This window comes from Chiloscyllium plagiosum, chromosome 23 (assembly GCF_004010195.1).
Source record: "Chiloscyllium plagiosum isolate BGI_BamShark_2017 chromosome 23, ASM401019v2, whole genome shotgun sequence".
Lineage (NCBI taxonomy): Eukaryota > Metazoa > Chordata > Chondrichthyes > Orectolobiformes > Hemiscylliidae > Chiloscyllium > Chiloscyllium plagiosum.
Genome location: NC_057732.1, coordinates 13,829,155 through 13,851,946, shown reverse-complemented (window position 1 = coordinate 13,851,946; position 22,792 = coordinate 13,829,155). Strand labels below are relative to the sequence as shown.

General features: G+C 40.6%; 1 protein-coding gene across 4 annotated transcripts in view; it reads right to left on the bottom strand.

Annotated features, from left to right (window-relative positions):
• Window positions 1–22,792, bottom strand: part of LOC122561635 (anoctamin-2-like) — a 243,713-nt gene that overhangs the window by 166,751 nt on the left and 54,170 nt on the right. For 3 of the 4 annotated variants that reach the window (XM_043713575.1, XM_043713574.1, XM_043713572.1), the window contains 5 exons: window positions 21,394–21,554; window positions 16,895–16,977; window positions 11,709–11,720; window positions 10,142–10,213; window positions 9,683–9,769 (listed from right to left, as the gene is read on the bottom strand). In XM_043713575.1, the coding sequence (XP_043569510.1) occupies window positions 9,683–9,769; window positions 10,142–10,213; window positions 11,709–11,720; window positions 16,895–16,977; window positions 21,394–21,554 (415 nt within the window). The remainder of the gene's footprint in view (window positions 1–9,682; window positions 9,770–10,141; window positions 10,214–11,708; window positions 11,721–16,894; window positions 16,978–21,393; window positions 21,555–22,792) is intronic. The other variant, XM_043713573.1, reaches the window with a different exon arrangement.

The following is a 22,792-nucleotide window of genomic DNA, read 5'->3' as shown; positions in this document are numbered from 1 at the left end:
ATGCCTTTATTGGTGGAATGGCAGGGGTAGGGGAAGTGAAAAGCAGCACATTTTTTTTTTAAAAACAATTATTTCTCATTTTCTTTCCATTATGAACTGTGATCAAAGTATCTTGCTATCCTCCTCATGTCTCTCATAATGAATTCATCCTTGGTTGATCCAGCATCTGTAAGGGATCTTCAACTCTTTAGCAGAAAAATACACACAAAGAACGGGCTTTAAATAAAAGCCATTAACGATTACATTGAGTTCAAAGCTGTCAACAGTGTAGAAATATGAGGGGAGAGACCTGTAATTAGAAAGAGTCACAACAGTTCAGATTCATTCAAGGGCCTGGAGTTGTGTCTATTAGCACACATGCATCAAAAAATGTTAAAATGTATGTTCATAAATCAGAAGAAAAACAATATTTGTCTCAAAGATTGAATGACAATCATTTGGATTTTATTAATATTTGCCAAGGCCAATTCAAAAGGCATTTGTAAGGTACTTTTCTCATCAAAATCTACAATGTGAACTTTTGAGAATGAAAGTGGAAGTTTAATAAGAATTGATTGTGCCTCTTGCATGGAAGGTGAATTTGACAGGGGATAAGGGAAAGCTGAAAGGGGCTACAAAGGATCAGGTACAGCAGGAATGCAGCCATTGTATTGGATTGGAGATAGAGGGATAAATATGTGAAGGTTAATGAAAGCTGTTAAGTTGGTTTATATTTAAGCTTCTTAAGTGCTCACTAAGGCAGAATGTAACTCACCTCAGGACTGGCTGGGAATGGAATTCCCCAGTTCTGGCTCTACCCTCATGTATTTTTCCAAATGAAAAGTATTTTCTTCGTATATCCTATCTGCATTTAAACAAGGATTGTCTTTCACAACCTCACGGTGCTTCAAAGTGCTTTGCAGTCAATTTTAAATTATTTTGAAGTGTTACTACACGGCAGCGTAACTTCACACAGCAAGATCCCACAGACAGCAATAACCTAATAACATAAACACATTATCTGCTCTGTGATGTTGATTGAGGGATAAATGTAATTCAGAACATTGGGGAAAACTCAATCACAAACAGAAAAGTCTAGAGAGACACAACAGGTCTAACAGCAACTGTGAAGGGAGAAACAGAATGCACTTTCAAGTCCCCTTGGAACTGAAGAGGAATGGAAATGTACTCCCAGTTTCACTGTCTCATTGGTTATGATGATACTCCCTGCCTCAAGGATTCTCAACCATGTCTGACCCCCATATCCAACATGTCTGCCCTCAACTCTACCCTCCTTTGAAAATACTGATATAGTTCCCCTTGTCCTCACTTTCTGCCTCATTAGCCTTCACCTTCCAAGGATTATCCTCCATGAATTTACATCACATGTAGCAGGATTCCACATCAAACATATCGTCCCCTCCCCATTAGCATTCTGTAGGGACTGTCTGTGCCAACCTAGCCTACTCGTCCATCACTCATTGCAATTTCTAATCGACCTATTACACCTTCTCTTGTACTCATACATGCATTACACTTGCCCCTTGCCTGCTCCCTCCTCACTGTCCAAAGCCCCAAATATACACTTACAGGTGGAGCAGTAATCTACTTCCACCTCTTTCAATCTTGTTTACTGTGGTCAGTTCTTGTAAAGTAGTCTCCTCTATATTGGCAATACCAAATAGAGACTAGTTGATTACTTTGCGGACCACCTCTCACCTTTCTGAAAGAAAGTCTACAACCTCCTGGTCACTTGAAGCCACTTTGAAGTCACATGGTATGTGGGGTGCTCGAGCTAGGTGGATAAAGAACTGCTTAAGCAACAGGAGACAGAGAGTAGTAGTTGAAGGGAGTTTCTCAAAATGGAGAAAGGTGACCAGTGGTGTTCCACAGGGATCAGTGCTGGGGCCACTGTTGTTTGTGATATACATAAATGATCTGGAAGAGGGCACTGTTGGTATGGTCAGCAAGTTTGCAGGTGACACGAAGATTGGTGGAGTAGCAAAAAGCATAGGGGACTGTCAAAGAATACAGGAGAATATAGATAGACTGGAGAGTTGGGCGGAGAAGTGGCAGATGGAGTTCAATCCAGACAAATGTGAGATGATGCATTTTGGCAAGTCTAATTCCAGAGCGAATTATACAGTAAACAGAAGAGCCTTGGCAAAGGTTGATGAGCAGAGAGGTCTGGGAGTTCAGGTCCATTGTACCCTGAAGGTTGCTGCACAGGTGGATAGCGAGGTCAAGTAGGCATATAGTATGCTTGCCTTCATCGGATGGGGTATTGAGTATAAGAGCTAGCAGGTCATGTTAAAATTGTACAAGACATTAATTCAGCAGCATTTAGAATACTGTGTGCAGTTCTGGTCGCCACATTACCAAAAGGTTGTGGACGCTTTGGAGAGGGTGCAGAGAAGGTTTACAAGGATGTTGTCTGGTATGGAAGGTGCTAGCTATGAAGAGAGTTTGAGTAGGTTAGGTTTGTTTTCATTAGAAAAATGGGGGTTGAGGGGGGACCTGATTGAGGTCTACAAAATCATGAAAGGTATAGACAGGGTAAGCTTTTCCCCAGAATGAAGGATTCAAAAACAAGAGGTCTCGCTTTCAAGGTGAGAGGTGAAAAGTTTAAGGGGGATACACGCGGCAAGTACTATGCACACAGGGTGGTAGGTGCCTGGAACACGTTGCCAGGCAGAGGTAGTAGAGGCATCTTCATGAGTAGGTGGGAAGCAGAGGTATACAGATGCTTAGGAATTGGGCAGCAGGGCTTGGAGGGGCCCTGTTCCTGGGCTGTAAATTTCCTTTGTTCTACTTGTCACACAATACACTATCTTGCTGTTATGCTGTCATTTCCATCCTAGGCCTGCTGCAATATTCCAGATGTGAGCTGGAAGAATACCACCTCATTTTCTACTTAGGCATCTTTCAGCCTTCAGAGCTCAACAATGAGTTCAACAACTTCAGAACATGAACAACAATCTCCATTTTTATTAACCCCTTGCCCATTGTTTTGCACCACCACTTTGTTTGCTATCAGCACAGTTGTTCTACTTTCTGCTATTACCGCATACTATGAACGCCTCTTAACCCACATCGCTTCTCTGCTATCATTAACAGTTTCTTCACCTTTTGCTCTTGGGTACAATTCCCAGGAGTTCTACATGCTCCTCTCCACTTCTTCATGGTATAAAACCAAGCACTTTTCCAGCCCACTGTAAATACAAAGAGGAGTCATATTTAATTGGAAAGATTAACTTTTGTATTTCTGTCCATGGCTGCTGCCAAACCTGTTGAAACTTTCCAACACTTCAGATCTCAGCATTCACTCTACTTTGCTTGTCGCATATTGGGGAGACCATAAGACCATAAGATGTAGAAGGAGGCCTGTCAGATCGCCAAGCCTGCTCCATCATTCAATCAGATCACAGCTGATCTGATAATCCTCAACTTCACTCACCCGCCTTATTCCTAAAACCCTTGATTCCTATACAGATTAAAAATCTGTCAAACTCAGCTTAGAATATACTTCATGATCCAACATTTATACCCCTCTGTCGTAAAGAATTCAGTTCTTCTATGCTTTCTGACAAAACCTCATTTTTTCACAGTATATTCTAATTGCCAAGTTCTTGCCAATTCATTAACCTGAGTATAATGTCTCTGTAGACTGTGTCACCCTCACTACCTGCCTTCCACCTGCCAACTTGGCTACACGCATCCACTTCCATCATCCTAGTTGTTAATATATGTTATAGATAATTGTGGCAATAGCACTGATCTCCATGGCATTCCACTAGTTACAGGTTGCCATCCTGAAAATGCTCATCTTATCCCAACCCTGTCTTCTATAGCTAGCCATTTCTCTACTGATGCTATTATACTATCTTCAATACCATGTCCAGTATCTTACTGCACACCTTTTTGAAACCCAAATATAATACATCTACTCATACCCCTTTATCCATCCTGCTTGTTACCTCCTCAATAATGTAATAAATTTGTCAGGCATGATTTGCCCTTCAAGAAGCCATGCTGATTCTATTTGATTTTTCTTTACTATATTTCTAAGTGCTCTGATCTTGCACTCTTTATAATAGATTCTAACATTTTCCCAATGACAGATGTTAAGACACCTGTTAACTGTTTGCTGTATCCCACTCTGGTTTTAAATAAATGTGTTACACGGGCAGCTTTCCGATCCCTTGGGACATTTCCTGAAAGGATCCTTGGAAGGTTACAACTAATGTATCCATTATCTCTGTAGATGGTTTCTTTAAGATTCTAAGATGCAACACACCAGGTCGAGGGGATTCATTAGCTGTTAGCCCCATTACTTTCCCAAGTAGTAATATTTTTTCCACTACCAATGTTTCCTCCACCATTAGGTGTTTTTATTATTCAGTATTTATTGCTATTCATGTCCTCTATCTTGAAGAATGATACAAAGTGCATTTTCAATTCCTCTGCCGGTTCTTGGTTTCATGTCACACTGCAGCAAGTCCTCACATTCTGAAGAGCCTAGGCAGGTTACTCCCCTAATTTCACCAAAGTACATTCTATACTGCACACAAGAAAATCAACTTGTTTGCAGAAAAACAGTTACATTCTGATTCTTGGTACTCAAAAGCAAGGTTCACAGTTAACTTGACAGCTTTTTAATAACTGAATGGTGTTTGATTTAACTACAAATTTTGCAAATTATACAAAGGGAAATAAATAAAAGCATGAAAGTTATGCTTTTGTAATTTTAATTCTGCCATTTTTTAAGTAATGTCTATCACTTTTCACATTGCATTTGTTAATTGCAGAAATCAGCAGTGTTTGCACTTCAGGATATAGATCAAAGGCCAAAACATGTTATCAACAGACTAATGCCATTAGAGAGCCTTTATGCAGGTTCATTGTCTGCGAACAATTTAAACGGGCTGCTTTAAGATTTGCCCTGAATATATATCTGGAGCAACTTCATAAAAGTTGTGAATTTCTATTTAATTTAATCAAAAAGGAATACTTTGCTCCCTCGAGAAATGATTATCTGCAAATCAATTGGCAATGAAAATGGAGCATGGTGGAATCTCGGAGGGTGAATTACCTAAATGATTGTGCAGCTCCAAGAATGATATGCTCAGATTCTTAGTTGTTAGAGATCTCTGCTGGCACTTATGTGGCAAAAATTCTTTATGTCTCTTTTCAACCCAGACTGGGATGTCATGCTGCCTATGGACATGCTTCAGCATGAGGAGTCACTAAACATTGTGGAAACATCCGCAAATTTCCCTAGTTCATAGCTTATGTCAGAGACAGGTCATTAATGAAGCAGAGAAAGATTATTGGGCCCAGGGCCGGAGGAAATCCCACAGGGACTGCTATGATTGACCTGTGACAATCACGACTAGCAACCTAGCTCACCATTTGCCAGCATTTGGCCCATATCTCTATAAATCCTTCCTAATCGTATACCCATCCAGATGCCTTTTAAATGTTGTAATTGTACCAGCCCCCACCACTTTCTCTGGCAGCTCATACCATACACGGACTACCCTCTGCATGAAAAGTTTGCTGCTTAGATTTCTCTTAAATCTTTCCCCTTTCACCTTAAACTTATGCCCTTGGTTTAGGTTTTGCCCTTGCGTAAAGACTCTGTCTATTTATCCTAATCATGCCTCTCATGATTTTATAAACCTGTATAAGCTTATCCCTCAGCCTCTGATACTCCAGGGAAAATAGCCCCAGTCTATTCAGCCTCTCCCTATAGCTGAAATCTTCCAAATCTGGCAACATCCTTGTAGATCTTTTCTGAACCCTTTCAAGTTTCAGAACATTCTTCCTAAAGCAGGTTGACCAGAATTGTGTGCAGTATTCCAAAAGTGGCCTAACCAATGTCCTATACAGCTCCAAGATGACTGCCCACCTCCTATTCAATAAAGGCAAACATACAAAATACCTTCTTCAGTATCCTATCTACCTGCGACTCCACTTTCAAGGAACTATGAGGCTGCACTCCAAGGTCTCTTTTGTTCAGCAACATTCTCCAGGACCCTACTATTAAGTGTACAAATCCGGCCCTGGTTTGTCTTTCCAAATGCAGCACCTCACATTTATCTAAATTAAACTCCATCTGCCACTCCTCGGCCCTTTGTACTCTGAGGTAATACTCTTCACTGTCCACTAAACCTCCAATTTTGGTGTCTTCTGCAAATTTACTAACAATGTTCCTATCCAAATCATTTATATAAATGATGAAAAGCAGTGGACCCAGCACTAATCCTTGTGGCACACTGCTCGTCAGAGGCCTCCAGCCTGAAAAGCAACCTCCCACCACTCCCCTCTGTCTTCTATCTTCGAGGCATTTCTGTATTCCAATAGCTAATTCTCCCTCTATTCTGTGTGATCTAACCTTGCTAACCAGTTTACTATGAGGAGCCTTGTTGAATGCCTTACTGAAATCCATACAGATCATGTCCACCACTCTGCCCTCAGCAATCCTCTTCGCTACTTCTTCAAAAAACTCAATCATGTTAGCAAGACACAGTTTCCTACGCACAAAGCCATGATGACTATCCCAGTTGTGTGGCACTATCACTTCACTAAGTGGGACAGACTTTGAACAGATTTAGCAATAAAGACTATGCCTATCTATGAGGCACTGTGGACCATGGACAGTAGCAAAATTGTAGTCTGACACACCTTGCATCCTCAACCTCATGGCCTGGCATTCCCACACTCAACCATTGCCACTAAGCCAGGGGATCAACCCTGGTTCAGTGGAGAATGCAGCCCCAGGCATACCTGAAAATGAGATGTCACCCTGGTGAAACTTCCAAACAAAACCAGTTGCATACCAAACAAAATAAGCAGCAAGTAATAGGCAGAGCAAAGTGATCTCACTACCAACAAATCATATCTAATCTCTGCAGTCCTGCCCATCCAGTTGGGAATGGTGATGGCAATTTAAAAACTCACTGGGATATTTGTGGAGGTTGCCCAAAGATCCTATTCTCAATGATGGAAGAGCCCAACAGTGCAAAGGATAAGGCTGAGGCACTTGCAGCAAACTGCATCCAGAAATATTGAGTGAGTGAATGATCTATCTCGGCCTCCTCTGAGCATCACAGATACCAGTCTTCAGCCAGTTAGATTCACTGCAAATGATATCAAGAAACAGTTGGAGGAATTGGATGCAGGAAAGGCTATGGGCCCTGACAACATTCTGACAGTGGTACTGAAGACTTGAGTTCCAGAATTGCTGCTCCTCTAGCCAAGCTTTCCAATACAGCCTCAACAATTGGCATCCATCTGACAGTGTGGAAAATTGCCCAGGTATGTCCTGTACACAAAAAAAAGCAGGACAAATCTAACCCAGCCAATTACCACCCCATCAGTCTACTCTCGATTATCACTAAAGTGATGGAAGGTGTCATTAACAGTGCCACCAAACAACAACCTGCACAGCGATGTCCAGTTTGGGTTCCACCAGGGCCACACAGCTCCTGATCTCATTACAATCTTGGTTCAAATATGGACAACAGAGCTGAATTCCAGAGGTGAGGGGCAAGTGACTCCCCTTGATGTCAAGGCTGCATTTAACTGGGTGTGGCAGCAAGGAGTCCTAGCAACATGGGAATCAATGGGTATCAGGAGACAAACAGTCCAGTGGATGGATTCATACCTGACACATAGGAAGATGGTCGTGGTTGTTGAAGGTCAGTCATCTCAGCTCGAGGACATCTCTGCAGGAGTTCCTCAGAGTAGTGTCCTAGGCCCAACCATCTTCAGCTGCTTCATCAATGACCTTTCATTCACGATAAGGTCAGAAATAGGGACGTTCACCAATGATTGCACAATGCTCTGTACCATTCACAACTCCTCCAATACTTAAGCAGTCCATATTCAAATGCAATCAGATCTGGACAATATCCAGGCTTGGACTGACAAGTGGCAAGTAACATTCGCACTACACAAATGTCAGGCAATGACTATCTCCAATATGAGAAAATATAACCACTGCCCCTTGATGTTCAATGCTGTTACCATCACTAAACTCCCACTATGAACATCCTGATGGTTACCATCAACCAGAAACTCACTGGGCTCGCCACATAAACACAGTGGCTAGGGAGCAAGTCAGAGGCCAGGAATACTAGCCTCTGATAGGAAAGAGTAATCACATCCTATCTGCCCAAAGCCTGTCCACCATCTACAAGGCAGAAGTCAGGAATGTTATGGAATATTCCCCACTTGTCGGATGGCTGCTGCTCCAATACCACTCAAGATGTTTGACTCTATCCAGGCCAAAGCAGCCCAGTGGGTTGGTACCACATCTGCAAGGATCCACTTCATCCAACACGGATGCTCAGTAGCAGCAGTGTGTACTATCTACAAGATGCACTGCAGAAATTCACCAAATATTCTCAGACAGCACCTTCCTAACCCACAACCACTTCCATCTAGAAGGACAAGGGCAGAAGACAGTTGGAAACGGCAATACCTGCAAGTTCCCCTCCAAGCTACTCACCATCCTGACTTGTAAATATATTCCTTCACCATTCCTTCACTATTGATGGGTCAACATACTGGAATTCCCTCACACAGGGCATTATGAGTCTACCCATATCACATGAACTGCAGTGATTCAAGAATGCATCTCACCACCACGTTCTCAATGGCAACTACAACTGGGCAATAAATGCTTCTAGATAGAGATACCTATGACACACAAGAGCGTTTAAAAATATACTTTTATGTAAATCTATGAGATCTGTCTATGATAGGTAGGTTAGTAAGCATGAGGTCAACACCACCAATGATAGACCCAGTTTAGTAGTTATGTCCTTTAGGACTTGGCTAGCCTAGTCTGTCATGGTGCAACTGCCATTTTAGGTGATGAACACTGAGCTCCCCCACCCACAACACATCCTGTGGTGATGCCACCTTCAGACCTCTTCCAGCAGGTATTCAACATGGAAGAGTGATTCTACATTAATTCATCAACTAAGGGACAGAGAGAAGCCACTGGTAGGGTCAGTGCAGTCAGGGTAGTAAGTGTATGATGTTATGAATGTGAATATGCCTAGCTGCAGCTTGACACATCTGTGGAATCAATCTCCCAATTTTGGCAAAAGCATCCCCCACCTCCAAACGTTAATAAGGAGTTGATTTGAGGTTATCAGACCTGGGAATGCCCATGTCTTTCTTTAGTGCCTCGATCATTGCTAAGTGATATTTCCAGTTTAAATTATTTGCTTAGACTGTAGCAGATTTATATATCTGAATGGCAATTCAGAGAGCACGGAAGAGCCAACCACATTCCTTTGAGGCTGGAGTTATACCTAGGCCGGATATCCCATAAAAAGGACATTAGTGAATCGGATTGCCTTTTGTGACAATTGCTTCATGGCTCTCAAAATACAATATCAGGTTAAATGAATTGAATTTAAATTATGCCAGCACCATAGTGGGATTTAAACACATGGCCAAAGAATTAGCCAAAGCTTCTGATTACTAGCTGAGTGACATTCTCATAGGTCACTACCTACCTATGGGGGTTTTCAGTAAACATAAAACAAATGTACTAATTTTAGAACTTTAAACCCCAAGACATAAAATTTCCAATTATAACTCAATACATTTTGAAGTAAGTTGAGTTTTGATTAGCAATTCATGGTTTAATCGGTGTATAATCATTATGAAGAGGTATACTAACCAGACTTATCCCACCCATGGCTGACAAGACCTTGTCTTTCCATTTGCTTTTGCCTAGTGAATGGCCTTCCTGCTCCTTCTTTTGTTGCTACAAAATAATATTTGCTATTATTAGGACAAACAATAATCACAGTAACAAAATGTACAAGTACAATAACATTGGTTGCAATAAGAGAAGTATTATTATAGTCAGACAAATCTTAATCACAATTAACAGACATTGATCATAATACAACAAACATTGAACTTATGGAAATAAGGGGGGAGTAGCTGAGATGCTTTTATAGAGAGCTGGTATGACTTTAACAGGTTGAACGGCCTCCTGTAGTGTAACTATTCTATGATTCATTCTATGATTCTCTAATAACATAAATCTTGATATCAATTATCACAATGCTCAGACATCAAATTGACAACAACTCTGACATAATTATGGTACAAATATTATAAAATAACTTACATTTCGATCCTTTTCCTCTCTTAAAAGCTTCTTCTGCAAAAGTTTGGATTCATATTCTGGTCTTGGATGCTCCTAAAAGCAGTCCACACACAAACAAGACACAAAGACTGAATTGATGGAAGATTCTTCTTCTGATATAAGCATGAAAACTCCTGGCAAGTGCTAGTTTTCTCCTGGTATGAGCAGTGAGTTAAAGGATGCAAGAAAGGCAGCCAAAGATAACGGCTTTGGTAATGATTGGTAAGCTTCTAGAATTTCAAGCAAAGCTGATGAAAAAATTACAAAAGCTTTAGTTATAATTTACAAAGTCTTTTTTGGTTCAGGAAGTTAGATTGGAAAATTGGAATTGTAATTCTGTTGTTTAAGAAAGGTGAGCTAGAGAAATCAGGAAATTATAGATCTCTTACCCTAATATCTATTGTGGCAAAGCTATTGGAATCTATAATGAAGAAATAAGCACTTATACAAACTTAAGCTGATTGAAAGGCAATATCAATTCATAAAGGTTGGGTAATGTTTGCATAATATTATTGCATTTCTGAGGAAGTAACTAAAGAACTGGGGCTTAGTTATAGATGCAGTTTCTATGCACTTCTACTGTACATTGAATATGGTTTGAAAATAAGAACTATATTTAAATGTAATGCAACTTGAAAGCAAATTATTGACCTGATTGGTTCAGTGGTAAAACATTGTTGTAATGAATAAAATACTCAAAGTGACTACCACCATCCCACAGGTTCAAGGAGGCAGATCACCACCACCTTCTCAAGGTAAACTACTGAGGGGCAAAAATGTTGGCCCAGCCCTTGATTCACACAGATCCATGAATGAATAAAGAAGACATGGAACTAGAATGGGGTCTCAACTGTTCGATGTATTTATTAATGACATGGATACATAGTAGAGAACTGTGTGTTCAACTCTGATGGCACAAAGCTGTGTGGTATAACAATCTGCATAGAATGCAATATCAAATTACAAAAATATATTGATAGATTAAATGATGGATCAGTTTACTGGATTGTAAGTGTGAGAGTCTTTCTATTCTATCTATTTATAGACTATAGTCTAGTCTGTCTAGTTTAGTCCATAAAAAGATGGATAATTTTTAGGAAGTTTCTTTAAAATGAAGAAAAGCTGGGCATATTAGAGAGCCAAATAAAATTGGAGGTCCATAAAAAAAATCTACTGAAATACACCAGGCAAGTTCAAAAATGCTAATCTAGAGTTATATTAGAATTGCTAGAATATAAAGAGGAGATAGTTTTTCTACAGCTACGCAAAGCCTTGCTTAGATGATGATTTGGAGATGCCGGTGTTGGACTGGGGTGGACAAAGTTAAAAATCACACAACACCAGACCTGTTGTTGTGTGATTTTTAACTTTGCTTAGACCATATCTGGAATACTGTGCACAATTCCAGGTATGCAGGATATATTAGCCAGCACAGATATTCCAGAATGTTATTCATAGTAAAATGCTGCCAAATACTATTTATCATCTGATGTAAGCATTAAGTGCAGAAAAAGCCAATCTTGATGTTTGCATTTAAAGTATGTCAAACCTGCATACGCTCCTTGGTGTATTATTGGCAATAAAAAAGGAAGGAAAATGTATTAAAACAGACATTCAAAAATTTTTAAATGAAACAAAGAACTGCAGAGGTTTGAAATCTGAAACAAAAACACAAATTGCCAGAGAAACTCGGCAAGTCTGGCAGCATCTGTGGAGACAAAGCAAAGTTAACATTTTGAGTCCAGTAATCCTTTTCTCGAACGGAAGTTTCTGTGGAGTTTCTACAGCAATTTCCGTTTTAGTTTTTAAAAAAATTAAATCTATTCCCTATTCTGAACATAAGGCAATAGTCTATTTGTAGCAGTTTCAAGAATACAATGGGCTACAACACTGACTAACTTTGATTGAATAAGCCACAGAGGAGAAATTCAGTTTGATCATTTCAAGCAATCATAACAAAGCCCGAGGTGTTACTTTCAGGCAATTTTTAACCTGATTGGATCAATACTTATCCAAGTAATAGACATGTGCCACAAATACTTAAAACAGGATTTCTACTTCTATGTCTTTGGCTGATTGCTTATATAATCAGCTTTTGAACTCTCTGTAATATTTAACTGGCACTTGCGGCAATAAGTTATATTCCAGCTGAAGGAACAGCACAGTTAATCAAGATCAGGATACAGATTTGCAGAACAAGACTTTAAAAATTGCAGAAGTTCTTCTAGTTTCCAAAATATTTTTGGAGGTTAATTGTTGATGGATTACTGCCTTCTTTGAAGTGAATGTCAGTGCTGAAAAAGAGGACACACCACTCAGACCAGCAACTGCTTGAGGCACAGGCTACACCTGTGGCATGGCAGGACATATAACAGAGCCACCCCCGCTCCCCCCCCTCCCCCCCCTCTCCCCCCACTGTATTGAAGCAAATAGCTCAAAGCTAATCCTGCAGCAGCTTATCCTAATTAATCTATGTTTGTGTTTTCATATTTCTGATACCATCTTTCTTGCAATCTAGTGTCACTTTAATGTCATTTCGTATCGGGCTGTGAGTAGCCATGTGATGGGAATCTACATCCTTTAGGAATTGGATTCAGACTCATTTTACATAGAAAGCTTTTTATCCAATTGAGACAAAATACATTCATTCCATTAGTCTGGAGTGGATTGAATTTCTTTCATCTGAAGTGATAATATTCTCCTCAGTCATTCAGATTTCTGTAACAGTTTTAAATGTTAGGAACATAAATTTGGTTCATACCAGCTTGAAAGACATGAGAGAGGTAATTTTGTGTTTCTGATAGGGACACTCACATATCAACTCTCAACAGTAAGCCCTGGCAAGTTATATTACTAACTAAATAAAGACTGTACTGTTTGAGAGTTTTGTTCCTTATTTGAAACTCACATGAATTGATCTTCCTTCTATTTTGGAGCTTTCAATAATGACCTTTGATTATTTTTATTTTGGATCAGCCTTTGGTAGGAATTACTACTCTCCATTTGAGTCAGAAGTTCAGAGGCTAAAGGCCCATTCTGAGTAAGCACCTAATCAAAACTGACATTTTAGTGATATTGTGTGCCTTGGAAAGTCCTGAGGTTGAATTGTGCAATATACTATAGATTCTAGTTATCTTCATTTTTAGGTTTGCTTATCCTTTGAGAGAATAATTACAAACTTAATGACATCAATGTCATTGCAAATGACTTGTTATGCATTATATAATGTTCCCTGTCTTATTGAAGCACAGAAACCTGATCCTGCATTCTCCCGACGTTGCTTTATGCAAATAATCAAGCTAAATACAAAATGCAAACAGTCTCCTTTCTGAGCTACCCTATATTTTTAAGCAATTCCATTAAATGGACTTCTATCTCTCTACGAGATTACATTAAAGATTACTTAGTTTTTCTGAGATAGATCCCAGCACCAATTTCTCTTCAAAATGTTTATCTTCAGTGAGAACTTTATCTAGACCAGTCAGCTTTCTTACCAGACTGAATTTTATGAACTTGTATCAATAATTTTGGTAAAAGCAGGTTCACGATATGTACGCTACTGGTACAAACTACAGACAAAACTGAGTTTGTTACGTTCATACCCTACAAGTCATTGATGCACTCTTTCCAAGGCAACAACAATTTCTCATCCTTTTTGTGGAGGCTGTGGAAAGAGCACTGGGGTTTGGTGCATTGCTAGACTCTTACAGGTTAGACTACACACACACTGCTTGATCTCCATTAGGCACCACCTACGAGGGTCAACAAGGATGGCTTCCATTCACTCAGTGTCCAACTTGTTTGTGACCAGCAATTTCTTTAGGCCCATGCTCATATTCCTACACAACTCCACCGTATCAGTCATTAAGAGGGCTTCAGTATGAGCCCTGGATTCATTCTCCATTGTTTAATTCTCAACAATGTTGCTATATAAAGGGGAAATACTGTGTGTCTGCTTCAGGAAGAAGACTTAGAACAGGATGGTTTAAAGAGAGGAGCTGTATTTTGCAGAATGGAGCACAGCACAGCAGCATGTTGAGTTCCTGGAGTTGCAAAGCAGGATCTTAATGAATTAAGGTTTAGAACATCGAACAAAGAACATAGAACAGTACATCACAGAACAGGCCCTTCAGCCCACGATGTTGTGCCGACCATTGATCCTCATGTGAGGTAAACCTAATGTACGAACTCTCAAATTTCTGTGACGATATGCATGTCCAGCAGTCTCTTACATATCCCCAATGACCTCGCTTCCACAACTGCTGCTGACAACACATTCCATGCTCCCACAACTCTCTGCGTAAAGAACCTGCCTCTGACATCCCCTCTATACTTTCCACCAAACAGCTTAAAACTTTGACCCCTCGTGTTAACAATTTCTGCCCTGGGAAAAAGTCTCTGGCTATCAACTCTATCTATGCCTCTCATTATCTTGTACACCTCAATTAGGTCCCCTCTCTTCCAATGAAAAAAGTCCGAGCTTAGTCAACCTCTCTTCGTAAGATAAGCCCTCCATTCCAGGCAGCATCCTGGTAAACCTCCTCTGAACCCTCTCCAAATCATCCACATCTTTCCTATAATTAGGGAGACCAGAACTGGACACAGTATTCCAAGTCGGTCTAACCAAGGTTTTATAGAGCTGCAACAAGACCTCAAGGCTCTTAAACTCAATTCCCGTTAATAAAAGCCAAAACACCATATGCTTTCTTAACAACCCTGTCCACTTGGGTGGCAATTTTAAGGGATCTGTGTACCTGCACACCAAGATCCCGCTGTTCCTCCACACTGCCAAGAATCCTGTCTTTAATCCTGTACTCAACTTTCAAGTTCGACCTTCCAAAATGCATCACCTCGCATTTATCCAGGTTGAACTCCATCTGCCACCTCTCAGCCCATCTCTGCATCCTGTCAATGTCATGCTGCAGCCTACTACAGTCCTCTATACTGTCAACAACACCTCCAATCTTTGTGTTGTCTGCAAACTTACTAACCCAACCTTCAATCTCCTCATCATTTGTGTGGTGAGCTTTCACGTCTTCAAAGCAACAACTACTGCCTCGTTCTATTTCATTTAATCCTTGCACCCATTTTAGCATCCAAGGAATTCAAATCTATGAAGGTTCCTGTTAGATTATAAAGATTATTAAAGACCAACAGCTATACCCAAAAGACACATCTATACTTCCAATAGATACTGTTATTGATCATACAAATATGACGACCACATATCTACAAATACCTTGCAAATACCTTAGTCCTCATCTTGTATATCATTTCCCTATTCTGGTATTTCTAGGAGATGGCTCTCTGGTTTCTGCAGTATGGGTTAAGGCAGAGATAAGAGCTACTGCTGAGGGTACTTGAGGTGGATGGTAGGTGGCCTATGGCAACCTGGCTGCAGTCTGCTGGAACTCAGTTTCAACCAGGACTGCCCAGCCCAGCGGGCTGTTTGGCATCAACCAGGTTCTACTGCTGTTATGTGGGTGTTGGAGGAGGTTGGGTGCACACTATATTACTAAAGAGTAGATGCAGAATCCTAAGGTCTTTTTCAAAGTAATTCTTTATTCATATTCTAATAAATATATACACTTCTACTTAACACAAGATCTAAGAATGTTGCTTCTCTCTTCAGAGTCTCCCTAACATTATGTGATTTATTAAATTAATACTGACAAGCTTCCTCTTTATGTACTTAAGTTTTAATCTTTAACCTACATTCCATTCAAAGTCCTTGTCTTTGTACAATATGTATATTATTTTTATTGGAGACACGGGCTGAAAGGCTGGAGCGATGGGAAGAGTCCCCGCTGATATCTTGAGAGAGGACATCAGCAACCTCCTCCGTGGAACCAATCACATTCTCAGATACCTTTACAGATACCTGAAACCTCAGCACTGCCACACTGTGTGAGAATACAGAGTATGTATGCTGAGTAGCTTGTGATGTCCTGATCCATCCCCTCCTGTACATCACAGGAGATGCTGGACAGTGGTGCCAAGCCTAAGTTTCCATCAATGCTGTCACTAAGATCTTACCTCAATATTAGACAGAGAAAAACACTTTCTGATTTACAAGCTACATTGTATGCAAATGGAACTCAATCGATTCTTCCAGTGGCAAGCCTTGCTTAGTGAGTTCACACCATCAACGTTACTGTGCTCTCGCCCTATTTCTGGCCACATTCTTGTCAAGCCCAGTTTCTACTGGGAAGTGTGGTATTATTGAATGTCTTCAGAGATGCCTTAAATCAGGGATTCTTAAAATGTGAGAGGCACAAACCATCAGTTGGTATGTAAAACAAGATGGCTGCCACAGAGTTCAGACTGATTTCCCTCAGATCAACTGCTCCCTGAGGACCTGTTGCTATGCAAATGAAAGCTATGAATTCATAGGTGTTTTCTTCTTGGAAAAACTCTATTTTTCTTTATTGCCCCAACTTTTAACTCCTGTTCCTCAAACCTCAGTAAAGAACTAAAGCAAAACACCCAACCCATGTCAAAATCTAAAGCCTACCACCACTTAGCTCCAATCAAGATTTAAAGATTGGACTTAACACCTAAAGCTCTCCCCACACTCAAAAATTCCCATGTTCCCAATGCCCCAAATTTTCACTCCAGGATCATACAAAGTCTGAGGCATTGAAATGGAGTTTCATTGAGAAAATGCATGGGAAGATTGTCTTAAGTTAAAAGTAAATATCAAGCAAGTGAAAAAATAGGCTCATGTTTGCTTACTTCTTCCTCTTCCAGACCAGTTAAATCCCATTGGTAGCATAATCTCGTCTGCCGGCGTTTCCAGGATTCAAGGAACAAGGTAGCTGTGAAGAAAAATATTTTAACAGAAGATGTAAATGTTAAGTGGCTGAATTGGAAACATATTCCGCAAATCAATTTCAAAATGACCATTACTTTGTTCAACCTTCACACCCCAGAGCTAGGACAACTTGTCATTTAATTATTCATGGGAAATTGATGATGGCGTTGATAATGAACGTACACTTTGTGGAGACGAAGTGCATCAATGAACATGCAATTGAGGAATGCAGCATGGCAGCCAGCTGACATCACAGGCCATGTCCGTGCAAGCGCAGAGACCAGTTTAGCATTGTGAATAATCGCTCCCAGCTGCAAATCAACTGTTGTATTTAACATTACTCTTTGAAATGCTCTGTGGTGTGCTGTTAGTGTGATTTAAGCCTTACCAAACACAGGTACTTTCAATGCAATGGCAAACTGCTGGAAAACCGTGGGTTCAAATGCTAATTTGCGTATTATCCAAACTCTTGCTTACTTCCTCATGCATTATTCTTCATTAGATTGCATTGTGATCACTGATGCAGAAAAAGTTAGAGAAATCTGTTCCAACACATTTCTTTCGTGATCATTGAAAATGGAAAGAAAATCCATTGTATAATCATAAAAGCAATACCCTTCAATTTGTAATGTCTGAAATGGAAAACTAAACAGCCATGTGCTTCATAGAACTGCAATTTGATAACTAAAACAAAACCAAGAACTGAGAAACTGCTCGAGAAACTCAGCAGAACTGTTCTGAAGAAGGAACACTGGACTTGAAATGTTGATTCTGCTTTCTCTCCACAGACCTGCTGAGTTTCTCCAGCAATTGTTGTTTTAATTGTCATTTAATGAAATTGGCTGAATGTTTGATGCAAGAGGGACATTTCAAGAAGGTTATAAAAGGAGGAATGGGAGTGCAAAGGAAGACTGGTATGGGAGAAAATTTCCATTTGTTTAGCCTTAAGGACTGGAAGTACAACTAGGGTGAAATGTGTAAAAGATGCACATCTTTTGTATTAGAGGAATGCAAAGTTATTGAAATTAGAGATAGAACAGGGCCAAAGTGATTTAAACACAAGGATGAGAATTTTAAATTGGAGGACTGAATTGATAAGCTTATAGATAGCCAACTCCCATTCCTAGATGTGATGGTACAGAGAACACCAGACGGAGAATTCACTACAAGCAATGTGCGTTCTTGTCCACTGCACATACCCCATTACCTCAGGTACCATTATGCTGACGTTTCCACCAGAAATGTCATTGTCATCAATCTGTCAGCAATTTGGTCAAAATCCCAGCTGCCCATATGGCCTTGCTTCAATCCTTCCACAGTAATAATTACAGCAGGAAATCTGGATCCATCGTGTTATCAGGGTACATTTGTACATCTGCTTTAACAAAAAGTTAAATGATGAAGTATGATACTTTACAACACCATTGTAGGGAAGGCAACACTTGCAGGTTTCATTAAAGGGATTGATGGTAGTCCAGCAATGATGGGCAAAGTACTTAGCTGGTGATCATTTAATGAGGTTGAAACCCAGTGAGATAAATCAATAAACGATATAAATGGAACACGAAATGACACGACCAGCTATCCTTAGTAGCCACACTCGCAGACAACAAGCAACATGAATTCGACTGGGACAACACTACTATCATAGGGCAAGCCAGACAGAGAACAGCCAGGGAATTCCTAGAGGCATGGCATTCATCCACAAACTCCATCAACAAACACATCGACCTGGACCCAATATACCAACCACTACTGCGGACAGCTGAAACTGACAACCGGAAGCGGCAGGGACAGACCACTATAAACACCGGAGGAAACATCAAAGAAGCGCTTCGCAGGAGGCTCCCAAGCACTGATGATGTCGCCTAGCCAGGGGACGAAACGTTTGCAACAAAAATTTCCAATTCGGCGAACAGAACCACAACAACGAGCACCCGAGCTACAAATCTTCGCACAAATTTTGATAAGCTTATAGAATCTGGTATGGGTTAACATATGGAGAGTGGAGTGTTGGATCAGTTAAAATTTATGGAGAGTGGAACATGAGACAACAGCCAGAGGAATATCAAATAATTGAGCCCAGAAATAATCAAGGAATGACTAAATATGTTGCAGTAGATAGGTGGAGGAAGATGATGTTGCAGAGCTGGAAGTGACTGGTCTTTGACATGGAAAGGATATAGAGTTCCAATTTCAACTCACATCCAAAAGAATACCAATTTTGTGAACAACCTAGATCAATTGGAAATCCTGGCCAGCAGAAGAAAGAAAACTAGTGCAGGATTAGTGGCAGGGACAATGACAATGGCTTAGATCTTGGCAGTATTTAAGAGAAGGAATTCACTCAAATAAGCAATAACATTACATGGTGGTAGTGAAGGGATCTGGAGAGTTGTTGGAGACATGTGAATGCTGAAATGGAAAGAGAAATAATAATCAGAAATGCTGTCATTGGAATATAGAAGAGAAAAGAAGAGACAGCATATTCTCTGAACTGGAAACTGGAAGAGAGGCTTTGGAGGCAATTGAAAATTGATCATATCAAAAGTAAGTAAAATGGCTACAATCACAGACGATATAATTTGCAAGTTTGATTAGAGCAATTGCAGTAGGGGTGGACAATTGATTCCAGAAGTGTGGTGCTGGAAAAGCACAGCAGGTCAGACAGCATCCGAGGAGCAGAGAGTCAAGGTTTTGGGCATCAGGAATGTTATCGAAGGTGTGATCATTTCTTGATCACACCTTCCAAGTCAGAAGACCCATAGGTAGCTACTGGCAAGGAGGAATTTCCTATCATGTAACACCCAGAACTAGGCGTCACAATTGGAGAAGAAGAGCGATGCCATGCAGAACTGAAATTAGGAAGTGCTTCTTCACTCAGAGAGTTGTAAACTTGTGGAATTCTCTACCACAGAAAGCTGTCGGGGGCCAGTTCGTTAGATACATTCGGGGGAGCTTGGTGTGGTTCTTGTGGCTAACGGGATCCAGGGGCATGGAGAGAAAGTGGGAATGGGATACTGACATTGCACGATCAGCCATGATCACATTGAATGGTGGTTCAGCCTGGAAGGGCCAAATGGCCTACTCCTGCACATACATTCTAAGTTTCTATTAACCCTTCACAAGCAGAACATATGGTCAGTATTGGCAATGTATAAACCAATATGCTTCTCAGAACAACTGGAAAATTAAATTGCTTTGCAAGATTAACTGGTAAAGCTACATGTCTGGCAGAGAGCCCATCACTTGGTTCACTGAGTCCTAAATATAAAGTGGAACATTCCATTCCCATGATACCTGAGTGAGAATGCAAATTACTTGATTATAGACAAAGTATCAGTTAACACAGAAACACATCATTGTTACCATGCAGGAGGTAATTTTAGCCCATCGTGTTCGCACTGGCTCTTCAAGCATTTTGACTCAGTGCCAATTTCCCACCTCTTCCTCATGGCCCTGCACCCTGTTTGTATTTAAATAATTATTCAATGCCCTCCTGAATGTCTCAGTTGAAACTCCCTCCACCACACTTGCAGGCAGTTTATTCCATACCCTAACTACACACAGTGTGAAAAAAAAACTTGCCTTGCATTTACTTCTTTCGCCAAACACTTTAAAACTGCAGTTTTCGACCTACTTACGTATGGGAACAGTTCTTTCTCATCCACTCTATTCAGATGTCATGATTTTGAAATCTTTTATCAAATCTCTTCTAAACCTTCTCCCCTCTAACGCAAACAGCCCCAACTCCTCTAAACTTTCTTCATAACTGAAGTGTATAAATGCAATGGAATATTTGCTTTGGCCGAGACTTCTTTGAACTTGACTTTTATATGTTGGGATCGATTAGCTTTTCAATTATAAAAATATCTTATATTGAGAGTCTTCTCAAAGAAATCACTCCTTCAGCCACACTAACAGGCTCAACAAAGGAATTTGTGCGATTTTGAAAAATGAACAAGTGTCAGTCAGTCAGTGCAAGCATTCTGCATGCTACAAGATGATAAGCTTCAACATTATTACGTGAGCAGTAACTTAAACAGAAAACAAAGTGTGCTGAAAGCTGCAATACTCTCTCAGAAAGTTTTTGGTCAGTAGAAACGTAATCATTATTATTAACATTGGCTACAAAATCAGATATTGCTAGAAAAGCTCAGCAGGTTTGGCAGCATCCATGGAGAGAAAGCAGAGTTAACATTTCAGATCCAGTAGCCCTTCCTCAGAACTAGGAATAAGCTGATCTTTGAAACAAGTGAAAAATTCATGCCACTGCTGATTCGGAAATGTCAGATATACAACTCATGATTTCCCAATGTACACTTTCAGCTACAAGAAACAAGCCAACAAGAAACAGCATTCTACAAGCAGCTCTCTTACACTGAAGCAGAGGTTGAACAGGGTCAAATATTTTTCTTACCCCAGAGAGCCATAAAGATGGAGAAGAAGACAGTGGCAGGATTGTCAAACAAATGGCTGGCACGTGCTGTCGCACAAGCAGTACTGAGGTACCAGTAATCACAGGACTTGTCACAGAGTGGGCACATGGTGAAGTTATTCTTCTCATCACACATCTCTAGACTGAAGTAACACAAAAGAGAAAGGATATTCAAAATCTGTGCCAAGTCATAAATATTCGTTTAATTTAAATAGTCATTCTCTGGTTATAGATTATACATTAAAAGAAAGTACCTTTAAAAATGAAGGAGGTTGAAAAGAAATGTTTTCTGCCCATTATATCATTTTTGATACTTACTATTCCTTGATTGAGAAGATGGCTAAGACAACAGGCCTGTGTGATTGTTAATTTCATTAACTATTCAAAGGATAAGATGGTCATGTTACACAGTATTAATGTCCATACCCCAGGAACAAAAGGTCAGTCCAAGTCCCAATTCAGGACTTAATGGTCACAGACTTGATGCCTTATTTTCAATCATAGAATCCCTACCATGTGGAAACAGGCCATTTAACAAATCCACACCAACCCTCCAAAGAGTAATCCACCCAGACTCATTACTGCCCATTACTCTACATTTACCCCTGACTAATGTACCTAACCTACACATTCCTGAAAATTATGGGCAATTTAGCATGACCAATTCACTTTACCTGCACATCTTTGGATTGTGGGAGGAAACCGGAGCATCCGGAGAAAAACCAAGCAGACACGGGGAGAATGTGCAAATTCCACACAGATAGTCGCCCAACGCTGGAATCAAACTCAGGTCGCTGGCACTGTGAGGCAACAGAGTCAAGATTAGAGTGGTGCTGGAAAAGCACAGCAGGTCAGGCAGCATTCGAGGAGCAGGGAAATCAATGTTTCGGGCAAAAGCCCTTCATCAGGAAACAGTTTCCTGATGAAGGGCTTTTGCCCGAAACATTGATTTTCCTGCTCCTCGGATGCTGCCTGACCTGCTGTGCTTTTCCAGCACCACTCTAATCTTGAGTCTGCACTCCAGCATATGCAGTCCTCACTTTTGCCACTGTGAGGCAACAGTACTAAGCAATGAGCCACCATGCCACCCATATCTATAAATAATTTCCATTGATCTGTGGCAGGTAGTCAGAGTGAGAGGGTATGCTGGTTAGCCAGACCCATGGGCAACAAGACTCCATAGCTGAAAATGTGTTGCTGGAAAAGCGCAGCAGGTCAGGCAGCATCCAGGGAAGCCCTTCTTCGGGAATGAGGAAATTGTGTCCAGCAGGCTAAGATAAAAGGTAGGAAGGAGGGACCTGGGGGAAGGGCGTCAGAAATGCGATAGGTGGAAAGAGGTCAAGGTGAGGGTGATAGGTCAGACTGGGGTGGGGGCGGAGAG